The sequence below is a fragment of the Prionailurus bengalensis genome, chromosome A3 (genome assembly GCF_016509475.1).
Source record: "Prionailurus bengalensis isolate Pbe53 chromosome A3, Fcat_Pben_1.1_paternal_pri, whole genome shotgun sequence".
NCBI classification, from domain to species: domain Eukaryota; kingdom Metazoa; phylum Chordata; class Mammalia; order Carnivora; family Felidae; genus Prionailurus; species Prionailurus bengalensis.
Genome location: NC_057354.1, coordinates 89,653,497 through 89,679,205, shown reverse-complemented (window position 1 = coordinate 89,679,205; position 25,709 = coordinate 89,653,497). Strand labels below are relative to the sequence as shown.

Here is a 25,709-nt window from a genome sequence, read left to right as displayed (position 1 = left end):
TTGGATCTCACTATTTTTTACACTAATATTCCTTTTTCTGTTCCAGGATCCAATCCATGATCCCACATTACATTTAATTTTCATGTCTCCTTAGCCTCCTCTGGTCTATGACAGCTTCTCAGACTTTCCTTGTTTTCGATGACCTTGGCAGCTTTGAGGAGTACTGGTCAGGTATTTTGTAGACTATCTCTCAATTTGCTGTCTCTCATGGCTAGACTGAAGTTATGCATTTTGGGGGAAGAATATCACAGATGTGAAGTGCTTTCTTTCTCACATGGTATCAGAGGGTTTTTTTTTTTTTTAACATAACCACAATACCATTAACACACCTAAAATTATTGTTTCTTAACATCTTCAAACCAGTTACTATTTGTTTTAGTCTGTTTGGGCTGTTATAACAAAATACCATAGATTGGATAGCATACAAACAATATAAATGTACTTTTCACTGTTCTGGAAGCTGGAAGTTCAAGATCAAGGTGCTGGCAAACTGATGAAAGCCAGTTTTCTGGTTCATAGATAGCAGCACTTTGTAGTTGCAGCACTGCATGACATAAGGGTAGAGAGATCTTTGTGGGGTCTCTTTTATAAGGGCACTAATCTTGTTCATGAGGGTTCTGCCCTCATTACCTCAGTATCTCTCAAAGGCCCCACCACCTAATACCATCACTTAACCTCACACTGGAGGTTAAGCTTCAACATATGACTTTTGAGGGGACACAATATTGCACTATTCACATTTCTGTGATTATCACATCATGTTTTAAATAATTGATTTGTCTGAATCAGGAACATACATATATGTTCCATACATTATATTACATTATATTTGACTGATAAGCCTCTTCTAATCTATTGGTTCTCCTTCTCTCGTTTTTTTTTTTTTTCCATTTGTTGAAGAAACTAGATTGTTTGCCTTGTAGAGTCCCTCATTCTGAATATGGCTGATGGCTGATCTGTGGTATTATTTAACATGTTCTTCTGTCCCCTGTTGTTCCTATAAACTTGAAGTCCATGCTTTAACCACTGCGCCATATTGCTTGGTGAAGGGGAGAAAGATAATAGGACGGCTCCTGGGGAAGCTCTGTGACCTGACTGTGCTCTTTCCTCCTCCTTTTCTGCTCATTTCCTCTTCTGAAGTTGTTTTTTCTTTTCTTTGGGCCCAGACACCATTTTGGCAAGTCAGGTCCTAGGACAGGGAGCTAACATATGTGCTTCTTCCCATTTGCGTTTCAGTCTATCCAGAAATAAGTTGTGTTTTGTTTTTAAAGTTCCTTTTACTCTTCCTTTGCCTGAGTCATTTACCTAGCTGACTGGGGGTGTGAGTGCGCTGTGTTTGTGCATGGGAAATCCAGAAATCCACTGAGGCAGCAGAGCAGATGGGTTGCACGAGGCTCCCTCGGGGGAGGAGGAGCGGGCTGGACAGGAAAGTGCACTTTTCACTTCTAGGAAGAAAGCTGTGTGTGGGCTGAGAGTTGGAAGGCAGTAGGGAGATTTCTTATGGAGTTTGCCTGAACTCAAGTTCCAGGATGAAAATGCCTTGCAGGTAGTTATGTTTTAATTGTTTACATCCTATAGGCTGGAGAGTGACTGTTTCCGAGGCTGGTCCTGGAGCTGGTTTGTGCTGTGGACAAGGTCAACACCTTCTAGTCCAGTGGCTCTCAATCCCTGCTGCACATTTGAACCACCTGGGCAGGGTTTTAAATGGACACCAAAGCCTGGAGCCCACCCCAGCCAATAGAATTTGAATCCCTGAGTGGAAGACCTTGTTTGGGGATACCCAGGTCGTGCAGCCTGGCTGAGGACTACTGAGCTGGCCCAGCCTTTTTGCCTTTGGGCTATAGGTTCAGTGCGTATTTTATTCCTGATCTGGAAGAGCCCTGACTTAGAGGTCTGGGTATAGAAGGACAGTCAGTTTCTTTCAGGCCTTGGCCCTCAGCTGCTGCTCCCTAGCCGCCTCTCCCCAGGGGGTGTAGAGGTGAGACTGTCTGTGCTGCAGGTTCTGCTGAGAATGAGATGACTCACCTCTCTTGGGAAGGGAAAGAGAAGGAATCACTGGGCTGACTCATTCTTCCGGTAAAGAAAAAGGAATTGAAAAGCATCCACGATTGATTGGGTAAAGATGGGGGCTGAATTTTGGAGGGGAGAGGAAGCCCATACATTTAAAACTTTTGAGAAAATAAAAATTAACTCAGACAGAGAAAGTAAAACCCTTTGTTGCCATTTTTCACTCTGGGGAGGACAGACATATAAGCCCCCTCTCTACAAAGAATCAGTGTTTCTCACAAGGCTATAAAGTTTCCCAATGACTTACTTCTTTGAACACTACTCTTCCATACTCGCTGAGAAATCGCATTCTCCAAGATCATAGATGGCCAGAAACTTTGCTGTTTAAAATAATGTCAGTAGGAATGAAACATCCACCTCTTGATAGGTGGGTCGAAGTCACTTTGACTTAGAGAACTAACCCAAGTGCAATAGTTTCTGGACATAACATTCCATATTTATCTTGATTTTATAGTTTCTAAGGAAACAAGATCCAGTGCCCATTTCTCAGTATAGACCTAGATGGACCCTTTACCTCATAGCTGTGCTTTGCTTTGAGCCTATTAAAGCACCACGTCATTTAAATTTTACTCTACCTTTCTCCAGAATTCTGTACTAACCCTATTTTCCCCTTTGTTTGGTGGCATGCCCCATGGTTCCTCCGCTGTGTGGCCTCTCCCTCGTTGCAGTGAGTCAGTAGATGTGACTTTGTCAGACTATGTGTTTGTCCCTGGGGGGTCTTAGGCTGATTGCATTAGTACATTGTCATCTGTGCTTGCGATTTATAACTCAGAACTCCTTTCCTGAATCTCAGGCCTATCTTTCCAGTGTTTATTGAAATTACATCTGGAAGGCCCTTTAAGTATTTCAAACTCACATGACCAATACAGAACTTTTATCTTCCCCTCCACTAAGTCAGTATGCTTCTTGTTTTCCTTGTCCTGGTTAATAAGCATTAGTATCTAACTAGAAATCAAGGCATTGTCCATATTCTGTTCTTCTTCATTCCCCCAGTCAGTCAGCCAGCCCCTTGTTCTACCCCAGGACCCAGCGCAGTGCTGGGCACATAGTAAGTCCTGAGTAGCTATTTGGTGAATGAATGAATAAAACCACAAGTCTGGTAGTTGCTTTTCTTTTAATTTTTAAAAATTTCTACTAGATGATACATTTGCTTAGGTCTTGGGATGGATCTATATCTCTGTTTGCCTTGCACTTCTCAGCTTGGTTATTTGCACATAGTAGGTATTTAATGTATATAGATTGGATAAATACAATAATATAGCTAGTTCCCCAGGTAACTAAAGTGATTATTTTTTCAAATTTAATTTTATTTATTTTGAGAGAGAGAGAGGACGAGAGAGCGCACACAGGGGAAGGGGGGAGCAGAGAGATAGCAAGAGAGAGAATCCCACGCAGTCTCTATATTGCCAGCCCAGTTTGGGGCTTGATCTCACAATCATGAGATCAGACCTGAGCTGAAAGCAAGAGTTGGATGCTCAACTGCCTGAGCCACCCAGGTGCCCCTACAGTGATTATTTTTTAAAAAATTATCAGAACATTCCGGTCAAACCCTATCTGTTCTTGGCCTTGCCCTCTTTTTTCTGAAATGTCTTTTATCACACTTCAGTCCCTCCTTTGGCTGACAGTGGTGCAGTTTCTGACTCTGGCCTTCATGCGTCAGAACTCTTGCTGATACCCTTCTCTGCTTGGTAAACTCGGCTGTCCACCCATTCCAGAGCCTCTGGGAAACCTCCTTGACTCATGTGGGAGAAATCATCTGTGTCCCCACTGTACTTATAATGCTTCATTTAAGCTCTGGTCACAGTATTTTGTATTTATTTGTTTACTTGTGTTTCTTGATGGACTCGGCTTCTTGAATGCTTATCCAAGAAGCGTTCCCTGAGCCCAACTCAGAAGAGGGTGTAGATATCTGTGGAGCAAAATGTTTTTCCTGGGACTCTCTCTTAGTGGCTGGGTGGAGAGTGACACAGGGACCAGCAGGGCTAGGACAGGGTAAAGAAAGTGCCAGACCACAGGGCAGTCAGAAGCTAGACGTCTTCACCCACCATCTTCAAGAGGTTGCTTTACTCAGGCCTATCTTCCAGGCTCTCACCTCTGCCCCTGCTGCTCCTCTTCCTTCCTTGAGCCACCATCTGCCATACGTTTGTCCCTTTCAAGTCCTCTCCCTTCAGAGCCCTGCCTGGGCTCCATTCTCTCCAGGCAACCTCCAGGCCATAGACTGCTCACCTGCCCACTCATTCATTCTTGTGACAGGTGTGTTGCTGGAGCCCCTTCTAGGTATGAATCACGAGACCCAGAGCCAAGGAGGATGAGGAGACGGAAAGAACAGCCAACAGCCCACCTCCTTCAGGAGCTTATAATCAAGTAATATATTAGATAGTATTTTAAATTAAATATATTTTTTTATTTTATTATTTTTTAAGGTTATTTATTTATTTTGAGAGAGACAGAGACAGCATGAATGGGGGAGAGGCAGAGAGAGAGGGAGAGAGAATCTCAAGCAGGCTCTGCACTGCCAGCATGCGCCCAGTACAGGGCTCGAACTCATGAAACCATGAGATCGCGGCCTGAGCCGAAACCGAGAGTCAGACGCTTAACCGACTGAATTAAATATATATTTTAAAAATAGAATATTACTTTTATGTATTATATATAATGCTGATTTTTTTTCATTTTAAAAAGAAATAAAAACCATCCATATTCCTATTACTCAGAGACAATCTCTGTTAACGTTTTAATGTATTTTCATCTAACTTAAAATAATTCTCTACTTTTTATTTTGAAGTAGTTTGTATTACAGAAAAGTCGCAATAAGAATAAAGAACTTTCAGGGGCACCTTGGTGGCTCAGTCGGTTGAGCTTCTGACTTCGGCTCAGGTCATGATCTCATGGTTCGTGGGTTCAACCCTTGCATCGGGGTCTGTCCTGATAGCTCGGAGCCTGGAGGCTGCTTTTGATTCTGTGTGTGTCCCTCTCTCTGCCCCTCTGCCGCACATGCTCTGTCTCTCTCTCTCTCAAAAATAAATAAACATTAAAAACATTAAAAAAAAAAGAATAAAGAACTTTCCTATACTCTTTGCCTAGATCCACCAGTTTTTAACATTTTGCCACACTTCCTTTTTTATTCTTTTTATCTGCGGATGATCATAAAGTCTGGAAACATAGCAAATATGCATGATATCACCAAAGACATTTTCAGTCTGTAAAGAAAATAAAAGTATCTACATTTCCAGATTGTATTGCCACCTTCTCTACTTACACATGCTATTGTTTCTCAGCCGTTTGAGAGTAGCTTATATTCATTTGTCTCCCTACTACTTAGTGTAACATAAGAATGAGGACATTCTCTTACATTTCTGTCTTAGTTCATTCAGTCTGCTGTAACAAAAATACCATAGACTGGGTGGCTTGTAAACAACAGAAATTAATTTCTCACAGTTCTGGAGGCTAGAAGTCTAAGCTCAAGGCACTGGCAGATTCGTCGTCTGGTGACAGCTTGAGCCCTGGTTCATAGACAGCCATCGTCCGTGTTCTTGCACGGCAGAAGGGGCGAGGGGGCCCTCTGAGGTCTCTTCTATAAGAGCACTAGTGTCATTCATGTCAAAAGGCCCCACCTCAAAATTCCATCACATTAGGTGTTAGGTTAAGATAGGAATTAGGGGAGGGACACAAACAGTGTCTAGCAATAACCTCAAGTGTAGTTATTACATTTACAAATTTAAGATGGATATAATACCTTTATTAACCTATGATCCCTGTGCCAATTTTGTCAGTTCTCTCAGTAACGTCCTTGAGGACATTTTTCTGTGATTCAGTCCAGAATCACATACTACATTTAGGTGTCTTGTCTCTTCAGTGTCCTTTCACGTGGACCAGGTCCTCAGTCTTTCTTTGTCTTTATGACATGGACATATTTGATGAACAAGCCTGGTTATTTTATGGCATGCTGCTCAGTTTGGGTTTGTCTGATGTCTCCTTATGATTAGATTCAATCCCTCCAGAATACTATTTGAGTGACACTGTGAACTTCTCAGGGTGTCACATCTAGAGGCACACAATGTCCATCTGCCCCTCATTGGTCCCTTTAACACATCCCCATCATTTTGTGGGCTGGCACTTCATTACTTTCTGACACAACAAGATGTACCAGGTTCATCTTGTGCCTTCCCTTCCCCGGCCCTGGAATCAGCCACTTCTGTAAGGAACCCTGGTTTGTTTTAGTAGATCAGGGTCTGGATGTCATTCTGTCTCTTTGTTATCCACTTACTGTCCATCTAGCTCTATTTATCTCCTTGGCTTTTTTCTTTTTAAAGTTTATTTATTCACTTAGAAAAAGCACGTGAGCGGGAGAGGGGCAGAGAGAGAGAGAGAGAGAGAGAGAGAGAGAGAGAATCCCAAACAAGCTCCATGCTGTCAACGCAGAGCCCGCCGGAGGGCTCAATTGCACGAACCGTGAGATCATGACCTGAGCAGAAATCAACAGTCAGATGCTTATCCAATTGAGCCATTGAGATGCCCCGTATCTCCTTATTTTTTTGAGTTGGAATTATCCTGTTTGTATGCATTCCACAAAATCAGAAGCCTATTTTCATGTCATAAATGTCCAAGAACATTTCAAATGGCTGTAGAGTGTTCAATCATGCGATAGGACTGTTATTTGCTCACCATCCACCTTTGCAAATACTGCAGCGGTGAGCACCCTCAGCATTCACATCTTACCGCACCTCTGAACGTCTCTGTTTCCTGAGACTAGATACTTAGAGGGGAAATTTTGCCAGGACAACAGTGTGAGCATTATGTACAAGTGGGGAAAATGGTTGAGACCATTTGAGTTATAAGAGGTCCGAGAAGCAACCGTTTTAGTTAGGAACAGTGCCGAAGCTTGACCTGCTCTGTGAACGGCAGCGCCTCAGTGGGGGTGGATGTAGGAGGTGGAGAGGGTCCTCCATGCAGGGGGCATCACAGTGAGCAGAGAGATGGAGGCAACATGGGGCCTGGTGTGCGCAGGGGACTTTCAGGGGACTATTGCAGGACTTTATTAGGAAGGGTAAGGAGCAGGAGGTGGCTATAGGATCTGGTGTCCTAATGAGCAAAGGGAGGGAGGGAGGGAGTGTGGAGTTATCTGCTTCCTTCACCATGCAGAGGACGGTGCTGGGGGAGCGGTGAGGCTCCAGTGCAGATTTGGGGTAGAGCCTGGAGTGTAGTGAGGCACCAACCCCCGGTATTTGTGGCTTCCCCTTTGTCCTCCAGCTTGGCATCTTCTCACCTCCCATTGAGCTTGGCTTTTTCCATAAGGCAGAGGGCCCAGGAGCAGTGGTGCCTGTTGCCTGGTTTCCTTTCATTGTGCGCTAATGCCTGTGGCCTGCTTTGCACAAAGCCCTGCTTTTCTGGGGCCCCTGCTCTGGGGTGAGGCCAGGGCAGGCAGGCCCTGTCCTGAGCCTCACAGCAGCTCCAGGGCTATGGGTATAGGAGGGCGTGAGGGGAGTGAGCTGGGCACTGTCATGCCTGAGCTTTGCCCGTGGAGAGATTTCCTCGGGGACAGAGCCTGAGCTGGACCTTGGAGAGGGACCCTCCTTCACTGGAGACGTCCAAAGCAAGGCAGGGAGGCTGTGGTGGACAGGGAAGGCCAGGAGAGGGCTCGGCCCAGGTCTCACCTTTAGCCTGTGTGCTCATGGGTGCTTGGGAGCAGTGGGAAGCTGGGAGTGGATCTCAGGGAATTCGGGGAAGTGAGAGGAAAATGCGAGGCATTTTTGAAGAGCAGCTGAGACAGTCATTGAGTGTCTTAATGGTCCTTATGGGTTGACTTTAGAAAGACTTCAGACCTGGGAGGCCCTCAGGTCACTGAGAAGCAAGGTCTCATTGGCACTCATCACATGGGGAGTCCTGGGGACTGTGGGACCCCAATAATAAGTGTAGGCTGTGGGGTGTGGTCCATGGGGTTTAGAGGATGATCTCCAGCAGCTGACCTGCTCTCCTCTCCCACCTCCTTCCCCAGACATCCTTCTATGGCCGCTTCAGGCACTTCTTGGATATCATTGATCCTCGCACACTCTTTGTCACTGAGGTAAGTCCTGGATGTCACTCTCAGTAGAGGCCCCTGGCCCCTTTAGAAGATCCATGGGTCACTTGTGTGTATGCTTTATACACATTGTCTCATTCCGTTTGCATCTTACGACATCCCTTCAAGGTAGATATATCGCATCGTTATTATTTCCAACTCTAATAAAGTTATTACCCAGCACATAAATGACATGCTCATTAGAAAAGTTCACATGGCACAGGTGTGTTTAAATGAGAAAGTATCCTTTATGTACTCTCCCTACCCAGCCCCCTCCTGTCGTAGGTAATGTGAGGTTTGTTAAGGTATAGTTTACCTTTTGCATGTGTACCATTCTGCGTTTCAACAAACAGGTTCAGTCATCTATCTACCACCACCATGAAGCTGTAGGACGCTCCCAATCACCCTAAAATGTTCGCTCATGCCTGTTTGTAAAGTTGATCTCCCTTGTTCCTGCCAGCCTCTGGCAACCACTCGTCTGTTTTCTGTCTGTATTGTTTTCTTGTTTAAAATGCCATATAAATGGAATACTACAGCACGTAGCCTTGTGTGTCTGGCTTCTTTTCCAAAGCGTAATGTTTTTGAGATTCATCCACGTTGCCGTGTGTGTATCAGTGGTTCATGACTTCTTATTGCTGAGTAGTATTCCACTGAGAGGATGTTCCAGAATGTGTGTATCCATCCACTTGTTGATGAACACCTGGGCTGTTTCCAGCTTGGAGCTATTGTAGATAATATACTATGAGCATTCTTTGTGTGGACGTATGTTTTCATTTCTCTTGAATAAGTAACTAGGAATGGAGCGCTAGTTCATATGGTAAGTGTGGTAAGTGTATGTTTCTCTTCATAGGAAGCTGCCAAACCATTGTTGAGAGTGGCTCTACATTTAACATCCCATCTGCAATGTCCCAGTGGTTCCACATCCTCACCAACATGTGGTATCATCACATTTAAATTTATCGCCAAGTCTATTTTAGCCATCATATGTCTTAATAGCCTTTGTATGTGTGTAGCAATGCATGCACATATAAAAAAGCAAATATTTGTTAAGCCCTTAACTGTGAGCAGGGCAGTGTGTTAAGCAGTTTACATGCGTTAGCTCATCAGATTAACTCAAAGCATCCCTACGAGGTAGATGTTATTCTAAGTTCCATTTTACAGATGAGGAAACAGACAGAAGTTAAATCTCATGCACATGGTGCTGGCCAGTGGTGGAGCCAGTGTATGAACCCAGGTAAGCTTGTCTCTGGAACCCTTATTCTTAGCCAGTTTGTATCCCGTTCAGGTAATAATCCCAAGATTACTCAGCTGGCAGAAGGCTTGAGCTCCCGCACCGGGACCCTACCTATCCCGAGGAAGGTCTTGAGCCTTGAGTTGTGCACTTCTCTGCACGTCTTCTCTGTGTTGAGCATTGGATTGCTTCTGCCCTGGACTTGATCCCTCTGGGAGGTAAAAGCCATGATGAAAAGAAGCACAAGGCCTTCTGGGCACCTGGGCTTAGAACCATCTCCAGTGGGGGATGCGGTCCAGTATCACTAAATGTGAGAATTACCCTGTTGTGTGCTTTCCAACAACATGTCAGTGAGAACAAAGGGCTCCAGTATTTTACTGGCTGACTTTACCTGCCCCTCTGGGTCTACCGCCTCGAAAGCACAGGGCTGCTATACTCTGGGCTCTGTCTGGATTCTCCTGAGGAGTAATCAATATGACTACACAAAAATTTGGGAAATCACCAAGCTAGAGAAACTATTTACCTAGCCTAGGTGATGTGACTTTCTATAAAGCTCCAGAATAGCACAAAACCGGATATAATTGTAACATGAATCCCAACGAAAATGCCACCTGCTTGACGGAGAAGGCTGCAGAGGCCAGTGCTTAACTCAAAGGGTAGGAGTGCTAATGATGGGTTTGAGACACATTGAGAAATGGTGGAGGACGACAGAAGGTCAGGAGGTACTTCGTGCTCCCCAGATTACCATGAGGAGGCGGGGGCTTTGGGGATAGATGGGCAGCTACAGGGCAGCATGCCAGCTGTGCCAGGGGACCCACACCCTCCTTCCTCTCCAGTCCACCCTCTTCTCGTTCCCAGACCATTTCATTTCCCACTCTCCTCCTGGTGCCACATCCTTCTTGCATTTTGAAAGGCCCCAATATTCCCATATATCACTAAACCATTTTTGACCTGTTTCCCCTGTCAGCAATTCACTTGTCAAAGCTACCTATTTACTGACTGGAAAATAACCAGTACAACAGTAATTTTGGAATAGTTTTCAAAATTCACCTGTCCTCCTCCCCTCATCAAAGATTCTGAAAGGCTTCCCAGAAAGACCCACACCTCCCTCCCTGCTACATCCCAGTTGGGGACTGTTTTCCAACACTACATGCTGGCCTTTTGGAAAGTTTTTGCCCACAGAAGATCATCTTCTAAGCCCTAAAAAGTCTGGAAGGGCCATGAGTGGGGTATCCAGGCCTTCACTGGCTCTAGTCCATGCAGGTTGCTTAGCAAGGCCATCTGCATGGAAGCAATGAGAAATTAGAAGCTAAGAGGAGAGTCTCTTACCTGATGCTCTCCCCTAGGAACTGTGGCACTACCAGAAGGGCCACTCTCCCCTCTGCCGAGCTCAGTCCACAGACCATGGTTCATGCCTACAGAGCACTGTTTCTCTCCCAGGGCTTTTTGCTGGTGTTCTGGGAGGGATTGTGGGGTGGTCCCAGCTGGAAGAGACCTAGACAGGTCTCTTTGCCTGTGAGAGTAATAGGTTTGTGGAGACATGAGGAGGTAGTTCTGGAAGCTGGAGGTTCTTGAGGTAGAAAGATCCTGGGCAGCGTGAGCTGTCTGGTGACTTGGTTCTGAGAGGCATTAGCCAGGTCAATGGATAGACTCCTCTTGAGAGAGTTTTGCAGCAATTTGTTTGACATTTATAACTGACCAACCTTTAAAAAGATCCCAATCCTTATATGTGTGATGAGGCAGAGGACATTTTATTCACCGTAGGAAGAAGGCTGTCTTTGTCATAAGAATGTCTTGAGCAAGGCTTCAGAGGAGGAAGACATTTGTCTGCTTGATGCAGGGGGAAGAATTGTCATTTTTGATCGTGCCAAGAGAGGGGAGAGAGAAGGAAGAAGAGGGAGAAACAGTGGAAAGGAGAGCAAGCATCCGGGATGAGCTGAGAGGCCAGTGGCTGGGGCCCTCTTGAGACTGCTCATGCCTCCTGGGTTGTGAAATTTGTTGACATGGTGTACTTTTGTCCCCTCTGCCTGTTCCTGGAAAGTTGTCAGTAAAGTCTGCCTGGTTCATGAAATCTCTGCAGGAGTAGATTATTTGGGAAGATCTTGAGGGGCTAGGAGTCTCTTGTCAGGGTGCAGTGTGTCCAGGATCAGACCTGAGGAAACAAACCACCAGGAGTTGGCAGAAGCCCCACTGTTGGCTTTCCACCTAGGTCATGGAATTAGATTTAGACCTCTAAATCTAATAGCTGGCAAGGTTGTACCAGCTGACATCAGACTTACTTTTATTTATTTATTTTTAAGTTTATTTATTTTAAGAGAGACACAGAGAGAGAGAGTGCAGGCAGAGCTGAGGGGGCGGGTAGTGGGGGACAGAGGATCCAAAGTAAGTTCTGTGCTGACAGCAGAGAGCTGGATGCAGGGCTCGAGCCCACGAACCGTGAGATTATGACCTAAGCTGAAATCAGACTGACTGAGCCACCCAGGCACCCCTGAAGTTACTTTTAATTTTGGACTGAAGATGAAAGGAATTTGCTATTATGAATTAAATAATTTTTTAAGGGAATGAATGGTTGACAGATTATCATCCTGAAAGACAGAGAAAACTAACTGCAATAGTGTTAGTAACACAGACTCAGGACTAGTTTTGGTGTAGTAATCTGAAACCGGGGTATATTGTGGGGTAGAATAGATAAGTAATTATATTGATGTTGGGAACCAGGGTTCTCACTGTGGAAGTAGGAGGATACAAATATGGAGCAGGGGAAAGGACAAAGAACTACGTGATGTTGCACTGAATTGGAGGTATGGATATGAACTCATGACCCCCCTCCCCCACCACACACACACACACATTTGTGTTTATATTTTCCAGTTTCCTGGCTCTTTTCACTGAAAGGGCCTAGAAGCAATGACACCTGGTAACAGTGAACACATTTAGCACTCAGATCTTGGTTTCTAAATAACCAGTACCCACTAATAGAAATCAGGGATTCTTGGAGAGGTGGCGAAATCCACATTTGGGGCAAGAGGAGCTGCTACAGAATGTGGGAGGGTGCTCAAAGAATGGAGACACAGGAACTGGCTTGAAAGGAAACCCACCAGTCACATTTGGGAGAATTTGAACGTTAAGAAGAATACAATGGGTTATTCACCCTTCAGTTATCCACCCTTCAGTTATAACACACTGAAGAATGATAATAATGGCGATAATAATAAATGCAGGAGTCAATAATAACAACAAGAAGGAGGAGGAGAAACCCATCAGTCCACAGTCCACTAGAAGTGTGGGAGGGGGAAGCTCATCTTCACAGAAGAATGTCAGCTGATAAATGTAGTAGGAAATAGTCATTGTGTAACCCTCAATGAAATAACTGCCTCTGACCAGGATCATTAATGGATGCTGCTCGCATAGAGTAATGAGTTGTAGGCAAACAGGATATCCGGATGTTTTCAAGTAAGTGTCACCCTGAAGATAGTTAGCAAAGAGGAAAAGTTACCTTTACTGTGAAGAGCTTAGAGGACATTGCTTTAACCAGGTGGCCAAACTTAGCATCATTAGCCATGAAAAACTGACATTATATGCCTTCTGATGTGATATGATTCTGGTAGTAATCTCTAAATACTGGAATATATGAAAGCCTAAAGAAGAAAATAAAAACAGCCCATAATCCTACCTGCCAGAAATAATCACCATTGACATTTTGGTATATGCATATGTGCAAAATTAGGATGATTTATGTAATATGTGTATATATATCTATCTCTTTATATAGAATATATATATAGAATCATATATGATATATATGTTTACATAACATATATGTATACATAATATATACTCTTTTTTCCATGCAGCATATCATGAACATTCTTCCTTGTCATTAAATGTCATTACAAAATATATTTAATACCACATAGTAATCCATCCTGTGGTTATTCTATAATGCACTTGATAATTTTCTCTATTGTTGACCACTTGGGTGGTTTCAAGTCTTTTGCCATTATAAGTAGTATTGCAGTATATATCCATGTACATAAATCTCCCCATATTTCTCTTCATTTTCTTTGGATAAATTCCTACAAGTGGAATTTCTGAATGGAAGACTTTTTTTTTAATGTTTAAAAAAAATCTTTATTTATTTTGAGAGAGAGAGAGAGGGAGAGCGCATGAGCGGGGGAGGGGCAGAGAGAGAGAGAGAGAGAGACAGAGACAGAGACAGAGACAAAGAGAGAGAGACAGAGAGAAAATCCTAAGCAGGCCCCACACTGCCAGTGCAGAGCAGTGCAGAGCCTGACTTGGGGCTCAATCTCATGAATCGTGAGATCATGACCTGAGCCAAAATTAGGAGTCGGACGCTTAACTGACTGAGCCTCCCAGGCACCCCTCTGAATGAAAGACATTTTAAGGCTTTTCATATATATTGCCAGTTTACCCTGTAGATTATACCAAGCTGTGCCAAGATCATATCAGTTTATAGTCCCAATAATAGTGAGGATATCCATTTATATTTTATTTTTTATCAACTACTTTTTAATCATAATATTTCTCTACACTTAAAAAACTTTCAGTGTAATTAACATACAGCATTATATTAGTTTCAGGTGTACAATATAGTAATTCAACAATTCTGTTACTCAGTGCTCATCATAATAAGTATACCCTTAATCTCTTTGAGGATGCCCATTTATTTAAATGCCTTCTAGACAGCATCTGATATTCTAATTTTAAAGTCTCTAATTGAAGTTTTAATAGTAAATATCCAAATGTCGCTTTTTTTATTCAATTTTTTATTGATTATTTATAAAAATGTAAGTGTAAACATAAAGCTCGTTTATCCCTCTTTGGGATTTTTACAGAAACTGAAAGAGTGCCAAAGTTTATAACATTATCTTCTACCTAAAACAGCTTTGTAAACACAGTTTTCATCCTGTTTATAAGATCTTTGATAGCTTCCCAGTGACAAGTTACTGTTTTGTTTTGTTTAAATCCAAGTTAGTTAACATGTAGTGTAATAATGATTTCAGGAGTAGAATTTAGTGATTCCTCACTTACATATAACACCCAGTGCTCATCCCAACAGGTGTCCTCCTTAGTGCCCTTCACCGCTTTAGCCCTTCCCATCCAACACCCCCTCCAGCAACCTTCAGTTTGTTCTCTGTATTTAAGAGTCTCTTATGGTTTGCCTCCCTCTCTGGTTTTATATTATTTTTAGTCAGTCAGACAAAGACAAATATCATATGATTTCACTCATATGTGGAATTTAAGAAACAAAACAGATGAACATAAGGGAAGGGAACCAAACATCAGTACCTTTATACACTTTAAGTTCTTGCCTATCTGCATGCATTTTTGGCATACTATTACACTGAACAGTTTTTATTTGCCTTTTTCATTCATTTCCAAGTCTTTATAATTATTTGTATATTTTTAAATGTTTATTTTTGAGGATGCAAGCAGGGGAAGGGCAGAGAGAGGGGGACGGAGGGTCCAAAGTGGGCTCTGAGATGTCAGTCTGACAGCAGCGAGCCTGATGTGGGCTCAAACACATGAACCGGTGACATCATGACCTGAGCTGAAGTCAGATGCTCAACCAACCAAGTCACCCAAGTGTCTCCACAATTTTTTAAAATCAAGTTTTGAAGTCTAAATAACCATCCCTGTTAGACCCTTAGATCTAACAGCATAGGCGGTGCTTTTCCAAGAAAAATAGTCTCAAACCTATCACTTTTCACTTCAGCTGCATTTATTTTCTAGAATAAATTCCCAAGAGTAGGCTATCTAGGCTGGAGGCCATGATTGTTTCTAAAGCTCTTTGGGGTAGCTGGACGGGTTTCTTTTCTGAAGGGTTATACTTCCTGTCATGCTGCCAGAATTATATGGGTTTACCTCTCAAGGGCCCCTTGAAGGTGATCAGAGGTCAGCCACAGGGAAGGCAGAGCCCCTCCCCATATGTCCCCGGTTTCCCCTTCCCTGGGGCCTCCCTGAGGGTGGCCTGGGGCGGGGGAGCCAAGGACCAATCTCAGCACAGGTGTTTAACCCTGGGGGTCCCAGGACTACTGGGAAGGAACAGGAGAGTATAGGAAGGCTGAAGGAAGACAAGAGAAAGGCTTGGGACCCTGTCTACCTATAAATCATTATCTTCTGCAAGTCCCAGCATTTGGGACCACGGTAAGAATGATTCAAGCAGTCTTTTGGGTGAGGGGAGAATGCGTGGCTCTCTGCCCTGGGCAGGTGCAAGACTAACCCAGGTGAGAACAATCAGACACTGAGCAATCAAGGCATGATGCGACATAAGCTGCTGCCCCCACCTCCTCCTGCTTCCCCGCCAGCCATCCCTGCTCCGTTCTCTCATGCACACCCCCCTCTGCCAGTTCATTCTCTCCTGGCATCCGACGCTGTTTTTTTAATTTTAATTTTAATTTTAATTTTAATTTTAATTTTAATTTTAATTTTAATTTTAATTTTAATTTTGTTTGTTTATTTACTTATTTATTTCAGTTCTGCAAACTTTGGGACTTCCAAACTCTCCACTTTGCCTGAAATGCCCATGTTTCAATGCTCCAGTTTCTCTGTGTCGGCTGGGCATGGCTTTGAGTGAGAGTAAGGAAGGACCTTCCTACCCTTGCCTGGGGTGCCCTGCCCCAGTAGGCGTCAACTTTGGGGAATGCAGGCATTGCTGTGAACTCACTGGGAGACGACTCTTCTTTCAGTTATTGTATGAGGACAGGAGGGTCTTCCATGATGATGTCTTTTCTTTTTAATGTTTTCATTTATTTTTGAGAGAGAGAGAGAGAGAGCAAGGGAGGGGCAGAGAGAGAGGGTACAGAGGATTTGAAGCAGGCTCTGTGCTGACAGCAGAGAGCCTGTTGTAGGGCTCGAACTCACTAACTGTGAGATCATGACCTGAGCAGATGTCGGACGCTTAACAGACTGAGCCACCCAGGTGCCCCTTCCATGCTGATATCTTGTAGAAGTGGCCCAGAACTGGGATTGAGGGATTTGAGGCTCCTAGGTGCCTCCCACCCCTATGTAACCCTGGACATGGAAATACCCTTCCTTTTCTGGCCCCAGTTATTTCAGAGGAGGGAGGTGGCCTAGATGGTTCTATGATAGATATATGCAAAGGGGTATTCTTATCTACATCCTGTGTAAACAGTGCAGTCTCTTGTAATTCTGGGATTTTGTCAAACCAGCATCACCATCGAGGGACTTTGGTCTGTGGCTTTGGAACCTGGATTCCTAACCCTGACCATACCTTTCACCTCTCCCCCCAGCAACCTCAGTCACTCATTTTTGGTTAAATCCCTCTGATGTGTGGCCCGTGTTAAGATGGACAGGGGTGAGTGGGTCCTGTGGATCCGCAAAGTACCTAAAACCAGCTCCCTGGTCCCTGCTGTGCAATCTCTGACAGACAACAAGGACACATGGATGCTTAAGGGGTCAGGGACCTCAGAGAGGTGCAGATCAAATAAATGCACTGACTATTGAGAGGAGTGGAGAACATTTCTGGAAGATTCATGGAGAAGATGGCTCTGAGCCTGGAAGCATAGTTGGGGATGGTCATAGACTGTTGGGGAGCAAGAGTGTCCTGATAAAGCAAACACTATGGGCAAGGCCAGGAGGTGGGAACATGCAGGCACCACCCAGACAGTGATGGTCCCTTTACCAGATGTGAGGGTGAAATATTTCTGAGTGCTACTCATATCCTGATCAGTTGCTATCACTGCCACCATGTGTTTAATATATTAAATATTCTTATGATAAACATTTATGTCATTTTTGACATCCTCTCTGTTAGCCAAGCAGGGATTACATGCAGTCTGCATTTAGTTTGAGGGTGGGCTATGGTGCCCCCCCCAAAAAAAAAGATTAGGGTTTTTCCCCCAATTTTTTAAAGTTTATTTATTTTGAGAGAAAGAGAGAGAGCATGAGTGGAGGAGGGGCAGAAAACAAGAGAGAAAGAGAGAGAGAGAGAGAGAGAGAGAGAGAATCCCACACAGTCTCCATATTGTCAGCAAAACCCAATGTGGGGCCAAACTCATGAAGAGTGAAATCATGACCTGAGCCAAAACCAAGAGTCAGATGCCCAACCGACTGAGCCATCCAGGTGCCCCATGTTTTTTTTTTTTTCTTTTTTTTTTAATGTTTATTTATTTTTGAGAGAGAGGGAGAGGACAGAGTAGGAGGGGCAGAAAGAGGGGACAGGGGATCCGAAGTGGGATCTTCGCTGACAGCAGTGAGCCCGATGTGGGTGGGGCTTGAACTTACAAATGGGAAGATCATGACCTGAGTCAAAGTCGGATGCTCAACCGACTGAGCCACCTAGGCACCCCAAGATTAATTTTGTTTTTGATAACTTATTCCCCAGCTTTCCTTTTTGTGTCCTTTCCTTCCTGGGTCCCTCGGTCCCCATTACTGTAGTACGGTCTCCTGCCCTCTCTGGCCACCACTCCATGCTTGCCCTCTTGCTTCCTTCTCCTTCCACTTAGGGCCTTGGGGTAGGACCCTTGGAGCCAGGATTCTCCTCTGTTTAAATTCTCTGCCCTGGAGCAGACCTCCCAGGGGCCAGCGTTTCCAGAAGGATCTTCTGGAGACCACACCCCCATCAAATACAAGGAGACAACCTCAAGGTGACACCTTCTGGCAGGTTAGCAAGAGGCAGGAAGCCAATGAGGGAGGTTGGGAAGCAACCTGGCCGTCCCTCCCCCTGGCCCAGGGCTCTAGAGAAGGGCCTGCAGCCTTACATCTGCCACTCGATGCCTTTGCATTCAGGGCCCGACTGCCTGTTCATGGTTGAAAAGACTTCCTGCAAAGTTCACCATGCCTCGGACCTTCAGCTTTCCCCTTCCCTCAAGTGCCTAGGGCTCTCCCGTCAAGCCTCGTGATGCATAGGGGTGAGAGGAGGGTTTAAAGCAGGGAGACACTCCTCCCATCCCTCAAGTCTCCCAGATAATGGCCTCCTTCTCTATAGTGAAGAGCCCAGCCCCCAGAACAGGCAGGCCTCAGGGATCTTGTAAGGTCCTCTTTGGCTGTCCCACAGCAGGGCCTGGAGCCCCAACCCCTCGGCCTCTGACTGAGGGGCCTGTCTGAGGGTTAGTAAGGCCCAGCAACAGAAAAGCATGTTCTAGCTTCCTCCAGTCCTGATTTCTCAGGCTTGTCTTCAGGAACTTGGGATTTAGTTCTCCCTCAACCCATGCCAAGATCAGGGCTCTTTGGAACTTATTCTTGTGGCAGGAGGCCTCCCTTTAATGATGGTGTCAAATGAGATGGAATGTGGCCAGGTTGTTATAGGAACTCAGGAGAATCCCTGGAGTGGGAAAATAATGAGAACACGGGGCCATTCACCATTCAGCGCTGGAAAGTAGAGCATTCATTGTCCCGTGGCAGAGGCTGTGGCGTGGGAGGAAGCCGGCCTGGCCGGGGGGTGGGGGGTGGGGGGGGGTGGAGGGGGGTGGAGGGGGGGGGAGGGGGGTAGGGGCAGAGGGGGGAGAGCTCGCTGCATCACTAGGAGGCTTTCGGGGTGTTGGGGGCACAGAGCAAGGGTTTGACTAAACTCTGGGTACAAAAACTGAACTTCCCACTTTCTAGCTGTGACCTTAGGCCAGTTGAAACAGTCAGCATGATCCCATTTTGTTGAAAAACAAATGCTTTAAATCTAGAAAGAAAATCATCCTCACTTTTTTTTTAAACCATCCTCACTTCTTCAGTAGTTACCTCAGTGCTATGTTTACAAGTGATTTAAAGTGATTTTTTGTGCTTATCCATTTTTTCTGACATTTTCTCTAAAAAGCATGGATTGATTGGGGCCCCCTCCAATAAAAACCCTCACAAAGCTATCTCCACTTTGGAAACAGATTCTGGGAAGGGACTCTGGAATTTTGGTATTGATACCCATACATTTGAAAGGGGAGGGGCTGTACTTTCCAGCAGTCAGGCTGCTCCTAAGTAGTTTCCCTGGCCCCTCAATGCCCTGGGTTAGACCAGTGTTGGCCACAGAAACTTCACACATGCCTGATGGGTCAGGTGGCCTGGCTGGCTTGTCCGGGCTCCCAGTTAGTCCTGCTGGTGGCTGTTCATTTCTCATTCTATGGGACTGCCTGTCAGCTGGCTCAGCAAACACCCCACCTGCCCCACTGGGTGCTCTTCCTGATGCTACATCCTGCCTTTAGACCAAGGTACTTCTGTGGAGGTCACTCTGCATTCCTCTGCTCAGCCAGCCTTATTCATTTATCAACAGGAGAACAGAGGCACCTGGGTGACTCAGGTCCTGAGCCACAGACTCTTCATTTCAGCTCAGGTCATGATCCCAGGGCCGTGAGATCTAGCCCTATGTCAGGCTCTGGGCTGAGCATGGAACCTCCTTAAGATTCTTTCTCCCTCTGCCCCCTCCCGTGCTCATACTCCCAATCAATCAATCAATCAAACAAGCAAGCAAAATTATAAAAAGGAGAACAGAATAGCTTCTCTGGGTTTCTTTGCCCACGCTAGACAACCCTGATGTCTGGGTGCCTCACCTGACCTTGACATAGGCTGCCTTCCATGAATGTTATCTGCTTCTTGTTAATTTTTTGAGGTACAGTATACATATGATAGAATGCACAAATCCTAAATTTATGGCTTAAAGCATTTTGACCTATGTTTATACCTATAGAACCACCACTTAGATGAAGACATTGAACATTTCCATTACCTCAAAGGGGTCCCTCGTGCCTTTTCCAAGTCAACACCCTGCCCCCACCCCCGCAAAAAGTAACATGACCTCCACCAGGTTGGTTAGATTAGCGTTGCCTGTTTTTGAACTTTATACATACTCTTTGGCATCTGACTTCTTTTGCTTTTCATTATGTATGTCAGCTTTCACAAATCACCCCAAAATGTAGTGGCTTCAAACAACAACACTCAATTCTTTTGCTCACTGATCTTCCATTTGGGCAGGGCTTGCAGGGGATGGTTCATCACTATTCCATGCAGCATCTGCTAGGGCAGATTGATGGGGCTCTGGAAAGTCCATTTCAAGATGGCTCATTTGCGTGGTGGGTGAGTTGATGCTGACTGTCATCTGATAGCTCAGCTGCAGCCTTGGGCCAGAGCCTCAGTTCCCATCCAGATGCGTCACTCCAGAAGCTGCTTGGGCTTCCTTACAGTACGATGGCTGAGTTCCAAGAGAATGACCATCTCAAGAGAACAAGGTCAAAGTGCAAGGCATTTTCATGACATAGCCTCAGAGGTCACATAGCCTCACCTCAGCCGTACTCTTTTTGTGGCGGCAGTCACGAAGGCCTGCCCAGGATCAGCAAGAGGAAACACGGACTCTACCTCTCAATGGGGATGTGGGAATGTTCTAAAAGAGGGTGGGGAGTGGTAGATATTGGAGTGTTCATCTTTGGAAAATACATTTTGAACTTTATTTCTGTGAGATTCATCCATGTTGTAACATGTATTTGTAGTTTGCTTTTTACATTGCTGAGTAATATTCCATTTACCTGTCCGGTCTACTATTGACATTTGGATTGTTTGCAATTTGGAGCTATTTGAATAGTGCTGCTATGAATATTTTTATATAAATATTTTGGTGGGTAAATGCTGCCTTCAATCACTGTTGCTGTCCCTTTAGCTTTTAAGATCTTACAAATGATACAATTCTATCTTCTTTTTCCCCCCTCCCTCTCTCCATCAGTTACTGTAGCCGTATGTTCTTAGTATGTAAATCTCTGCTGGTGTTTTTAGAATGTTGAAAAGAAATTCTATGAGTATTATATAAATACGTTCTCTTTATAAAAACTTTCAAAATTGCAATTAAGATTAAATTTCCTTCTGACACCCCTTGCCAAATTTGGACCCTTTCCTCTTACCCCACAGTAACCCCTGTCACTAATTTGCTAAGTCTCCTTCTAGAGCTTTTTTGATGCATCTACACACATGAGTATTCTCATAGAAAAATATTGTTTTCTGTGTGTGTGTGGGCTTTGTTTGTTTGGTATAATGAATGGCATCATACGGCTCTGCAATTCACTTTCTCACTCAAAAAAATATGTTGGAGATGGAATCACATGCAGATCTACTTTGCTTTTTTTAAACTGCCAAATATTTTTCCATAGTATTATTATACCCCTGTCATTTAGCCACATCCCTTTGGAAGGACATTTAAAGTGTATCCTTTTTATTGTTTGCAAATGAAAGAGTTGCAGAAGCCTTGGATCTATGCCCCTCAATGTCTGTTTTCTTTCCCCTGCAGAGACGTCTCAGAGAGGCTGTGCAGCTGCTGGAGGACTACAAGCATGGGACCCTGCGCCCAGGGGTCACCAATGAGCAGGTAACTCTACTGGAGGTGGGAGGAGAAGGAAGGGGGCAAAGTCACAACCCTTTCTCTGCATCCTGAACCAACTCTCTTCCCTTCATTATCCACTTCCACTGTTACATAGCCATGCGGACTTCTGGTTTTTTGGAGGAGACACTCAGCTCTCTCTCATACCCTGGGCCTGGGGGGAAGCACAGAGGTGATAAGACAAGAGACGCCCAAAGGCAGTAGTTTCCTGGAGCTGATGTGTACATCTCTTCCCAATTCCACGTTCAGTGACATCACAGAAGTAACTTGAAATCACCCATGTGGGAGCATTTACACCATGGAAATTGGCAAATGCTACAAATCAGGACTTTCTTCCCCAAAGAACTAATTTTTAAATATTTACTAGCATACCACTACCCAAAAGTTCAGGTTGAAGATGGGAAAGATGGGGCAGGATAAAGGGGATTAGGCTAGGATGCTATAATTTCATTTTTTATATATCATGTAGGAATTTGAACTAGAGCTAAGTGAAATGTTATTGGTTGTGTTTGGTTTGAGGAAAGGTAGAGGGATGCAGTGCAGGGCTGCTTTAATGATTATAGAGACTGATGGTTAACATTGCCAAAGTTTTTCTTTTTGTTTATAAACTTTATTTCAAAAACTTAAAAAAATTAATTTCACGCCCTTTTCCCCCAAAGTAACATGTGTGCATAGTTCAAAAAGTTAAATAGTAATAAAATACCTGGAGGAAAAGTACTATGTTGTCCCATCCCTCTTCTGTTCCCATTCTTTTTCTCCAGAAACAAATACTTTTAACTATTTCTTCACATAGAAATCTGTATGTCAAACCAGTATGCTTATCTATAGTCTTATTTTTCAACTAGTTCTTTGTATTATCTATTTATAGTAGATGAGGATTCAGCTCTCTTGTTATTTACTTTCATAAAAAACACACTTCTCTCCTCCATCCTCATTACTCTCCCAAAATAGTTATTATGGCTTTGGGGGTTTATGGATATTCAGTATTCACACTATTACAATTATACAAATACCATTTACTGTTTTTTGTTTTCTCTCTTTTGAACTTTGTATTTTACCCGGAGTTAATAATTGCCTTAGTTTTTCACATTGGCATAGTTTTCTTTATACCATCTCTACCTCTTACTACATTCTTTAGCAGCCTTTGATATTTTCAGTGCCTCCTTTCAATCTGAAGATTCCTGTCCTTCGGTTCCATTTTTTTCCCCTGAAGTTTTCCTTTCTGGTATCCACCTCTTCCAACTCCAGGCCTTTCTATTGGTGTATACTTTAGTTTTGGTGGAACACCTCTTTCAGTAGCTTCCTAATATAAGAGTAAATGGGAAGAAAATTTTGAGTCCTTTTATGTCAGAAAATTGTAATTCTTCACTCAGCCTTAATTGACAATTTTGCTGAGGAGAAAATTATAGGTTGACAGACATTTTGAAGACATTACTCTATTGTCTTCTCACTTTCAGGACAGCTGTTGGAAATCTGATACATTTCATCTCTGATTCTTTTCAAGTAACCTGTTTTCCCTTTTTGGAAATGTTTAGGATCTTCTCTTTTAAAATTTGTTATTTTGGGTTCCTAGTGACCCTTTTCAATCTGGAGACTCCTGTCTCTCAGTTCTGGCTAATTTTCTTATGCTGTTTCCTTGATAATTTCTTCTTATTTTGGAACTCCTGTTAGCCAAATACTCGACATCTTAAATTGACACTTAAATTTTCTTATATTTTTTTCTCTTCCATTTCATCACTTTGTCCTGTGTGGCTTTGCAAGAAATTTCCTTGAGTTTATTTTCAACATATCTATTGAAATTTTAACTTCAGCTAGTATAATTTTAATTTCCAAGAGCTCTTTGACTGTTTCTTTTTAAAAATCTTCTTTTTTTTAATGTTTTTATTTATTTTGAGAGAGAGTACACATGCACACAAGCAGGGGAGGTAAGGAGAGAGAGAGAGACAGAGAGAGAGAGAGACAGAGAGAGACAGAGAGAGGGAGAGAGAGAATCCCAAGCAGGCTTCACATTATCAGTGCAGAGCCCAATGCAGGGTTTGATTTCAAGAACTGTGAGATCATGACCTGAACCAAAATAAAGAGTTGGAGGCTTAACCAGCTGAACCACCTCAGTACCCCTTAAATTCTTCTTAATAGAATTCTTTTCCTGTGTTGTGAGTACAGTAGCCATCTCACGTCTCTGCATTCTGGAAGACAAATGGGGGAAGGAGGCTGGAGTCCCAATACTCACTTTGCAGACTTTTATTAATTTCCCTGCTTTGAGTCTCACTTACTCCCACCCTCTACTGTGCTGGTGTTCTCAAGTCTGGGATCACTTGGATTTAGTTTCTCCAGAAGGCTGATAAACCTCTAGCATCTGGGAAACATAGGTGAGCGTGGTGAGAGTCACCTTGCTGTATGGTGAAGGCCTTGGGATCTTATTGCTTTGAGGACAGACTTTAGACCAACTCCCTGTGTTTAGTCTTATGATTAGCCCTTTTTTCCTGTGGTACCTGGTACCTTCAAGACCTGAACTTTGCTGGTATTTTGAGAGCAATGGACTGGCTCCCTAAGCATGTCTTCCTCAGGCATTTGGGGGATGGTTTTTTCTTGTCTACTGGATAAGTTACTAAACCTCTAATTATTTTCCATCCAAAAACATGTTGCTGTCCCTCCTCTGCTGTTGTCTCTCCTTCCATTCTTTTGGTGACCCTATGAGGCACTGCCCTTGCCTTCTAACACCTTTAGGTGTAAAGCCCGTGCTGAAGCTCTGGGCTGACATCAGGACACACTAGTACCTGGCTGGATGTTCCTGGGGTGGGTGGCTCAGCCATCAGCTCTCCCCAACCTAATTCATGTAATATGTATTTATGGAGCACCTGCAGGCCAGTTTTGATGCTGGGGCCTAGGGGAGAGAGCAAGGAAGAAAGTAGATGAAGATCTTGCTTCATGGACCCCCTGAATCTAGGCAATGATTATGAAAAACCACCATACTGTGGGACAGCAGAAGAAGGAGTAACCTTCCCAGACTGTCTGGAAGAGATTCCCACCAGAGATTTGAGGGATGAGAAGGGAATGGCCAAGAGGAGTACTAGGTAAGAGCCATCTGGGTGAAGAAACACATCATGAGCGAAGATAGCAAGCCCCCCACAGCGGAAGTCTGGGAGAATGTGCTTGACTGAGGCCCGGCCACTTGAAAGGAGGGCAAATATGTGAGCTGATGCAGCACCTTGGCCAGATGTCCTTGTGCGGGGCCCCAGGGAGTGGTGGGAGATGGGGCAATGCCTGGCTAGACAGGGTCTATCTTCAGGCATCTGTGCTGCTATCAGCAGGAAGCACAGGCTGTGATCAGATCATCCCTGAGCACAGTGCTTCCCTCTGGCATGGGCACTGAGGAGCCTGGGTGGCCTCACCTGACATCTCCTCTCTAGGCCAAAGTAATCCTCAGACCCTTGCAGTTCCTCTTGGACCTGTCAGGGGTGAGTTCAGCCCCCCAACTCTTCACCCTGCATCTGCTCCCAACCCAAGCTCCCTCTGGCTGAGGTTGGCCTCTTGGGACTCCCTCCAGCATCCAGAGGTTGGGGAGTGAGGCCACATTTCTCCTCTTTACTCCCTTCAGTAGCGTAAAGTTGCCTGCCCTATTTGCTGGGCCTCTTTTGTTTTCTGCCCTGAAAGCCCCAGTGTGCCCCCAGAGAGCTGGGAGGAGGGGAGGTGGGGCGGGGGATTCCGGCACTAGCCATGCTTCCCAATTCTGGCTCACGTTAGTGATGCCTGCAGTGTCCATCTGATGGCTGGGTAGCACAGTGCTCTAGGTGTGAGTCTGCTGCTCAGCCCCATTAATAATCATATCCTCCCTCTACTTCCCTTTTCAGTCCTCCTGGCTCTCACAATACTTCCCTCCCTGGGCCTCATCTACAAAGCCACACCTCCTCTGGCCTCCATGGACAAGAACAGAGTGGGTGGATGATGACATATTAGCCCAGGATTTGGGAAAGCCTCAGAATTCTGCAGTTAAGGATGGTCCCCTATTCCTGGTCTAGGCTGGTCCT

General features: G+C 44.5%; 1 protein-coding gene across 4 annotated transcripts in view; it reads left to right on the top strand.

Moving 5' to 3' along the window:
* The window catches only part of SFXN5 (sideroflexin 5), a 116,972-nt gene that overhangs the window by 4,878 nt on the left and 86,385 nt on the right, over positions 1–25,709 (top strand). For 3 of the 4 annotated variants that reach the window (XM_043603679.1, XM_043603682.1, XM_043603681.1), the window contains exons 2-3: positions 8,063–8,131; positions 21,592–21,669. In XM_043603679.1, the coding sequence (XP_043459614.1) occupies positions 8,063–8,131; positions 21,592–21,669 (147 nt within the window). The remainder of the gene's footprint in view (positions 1–8,062; positions 8,132–21,591; positions 21,670–25,709) is intronic. The other variant, XM_043603680.1, reaches the window with a different exon arrangement.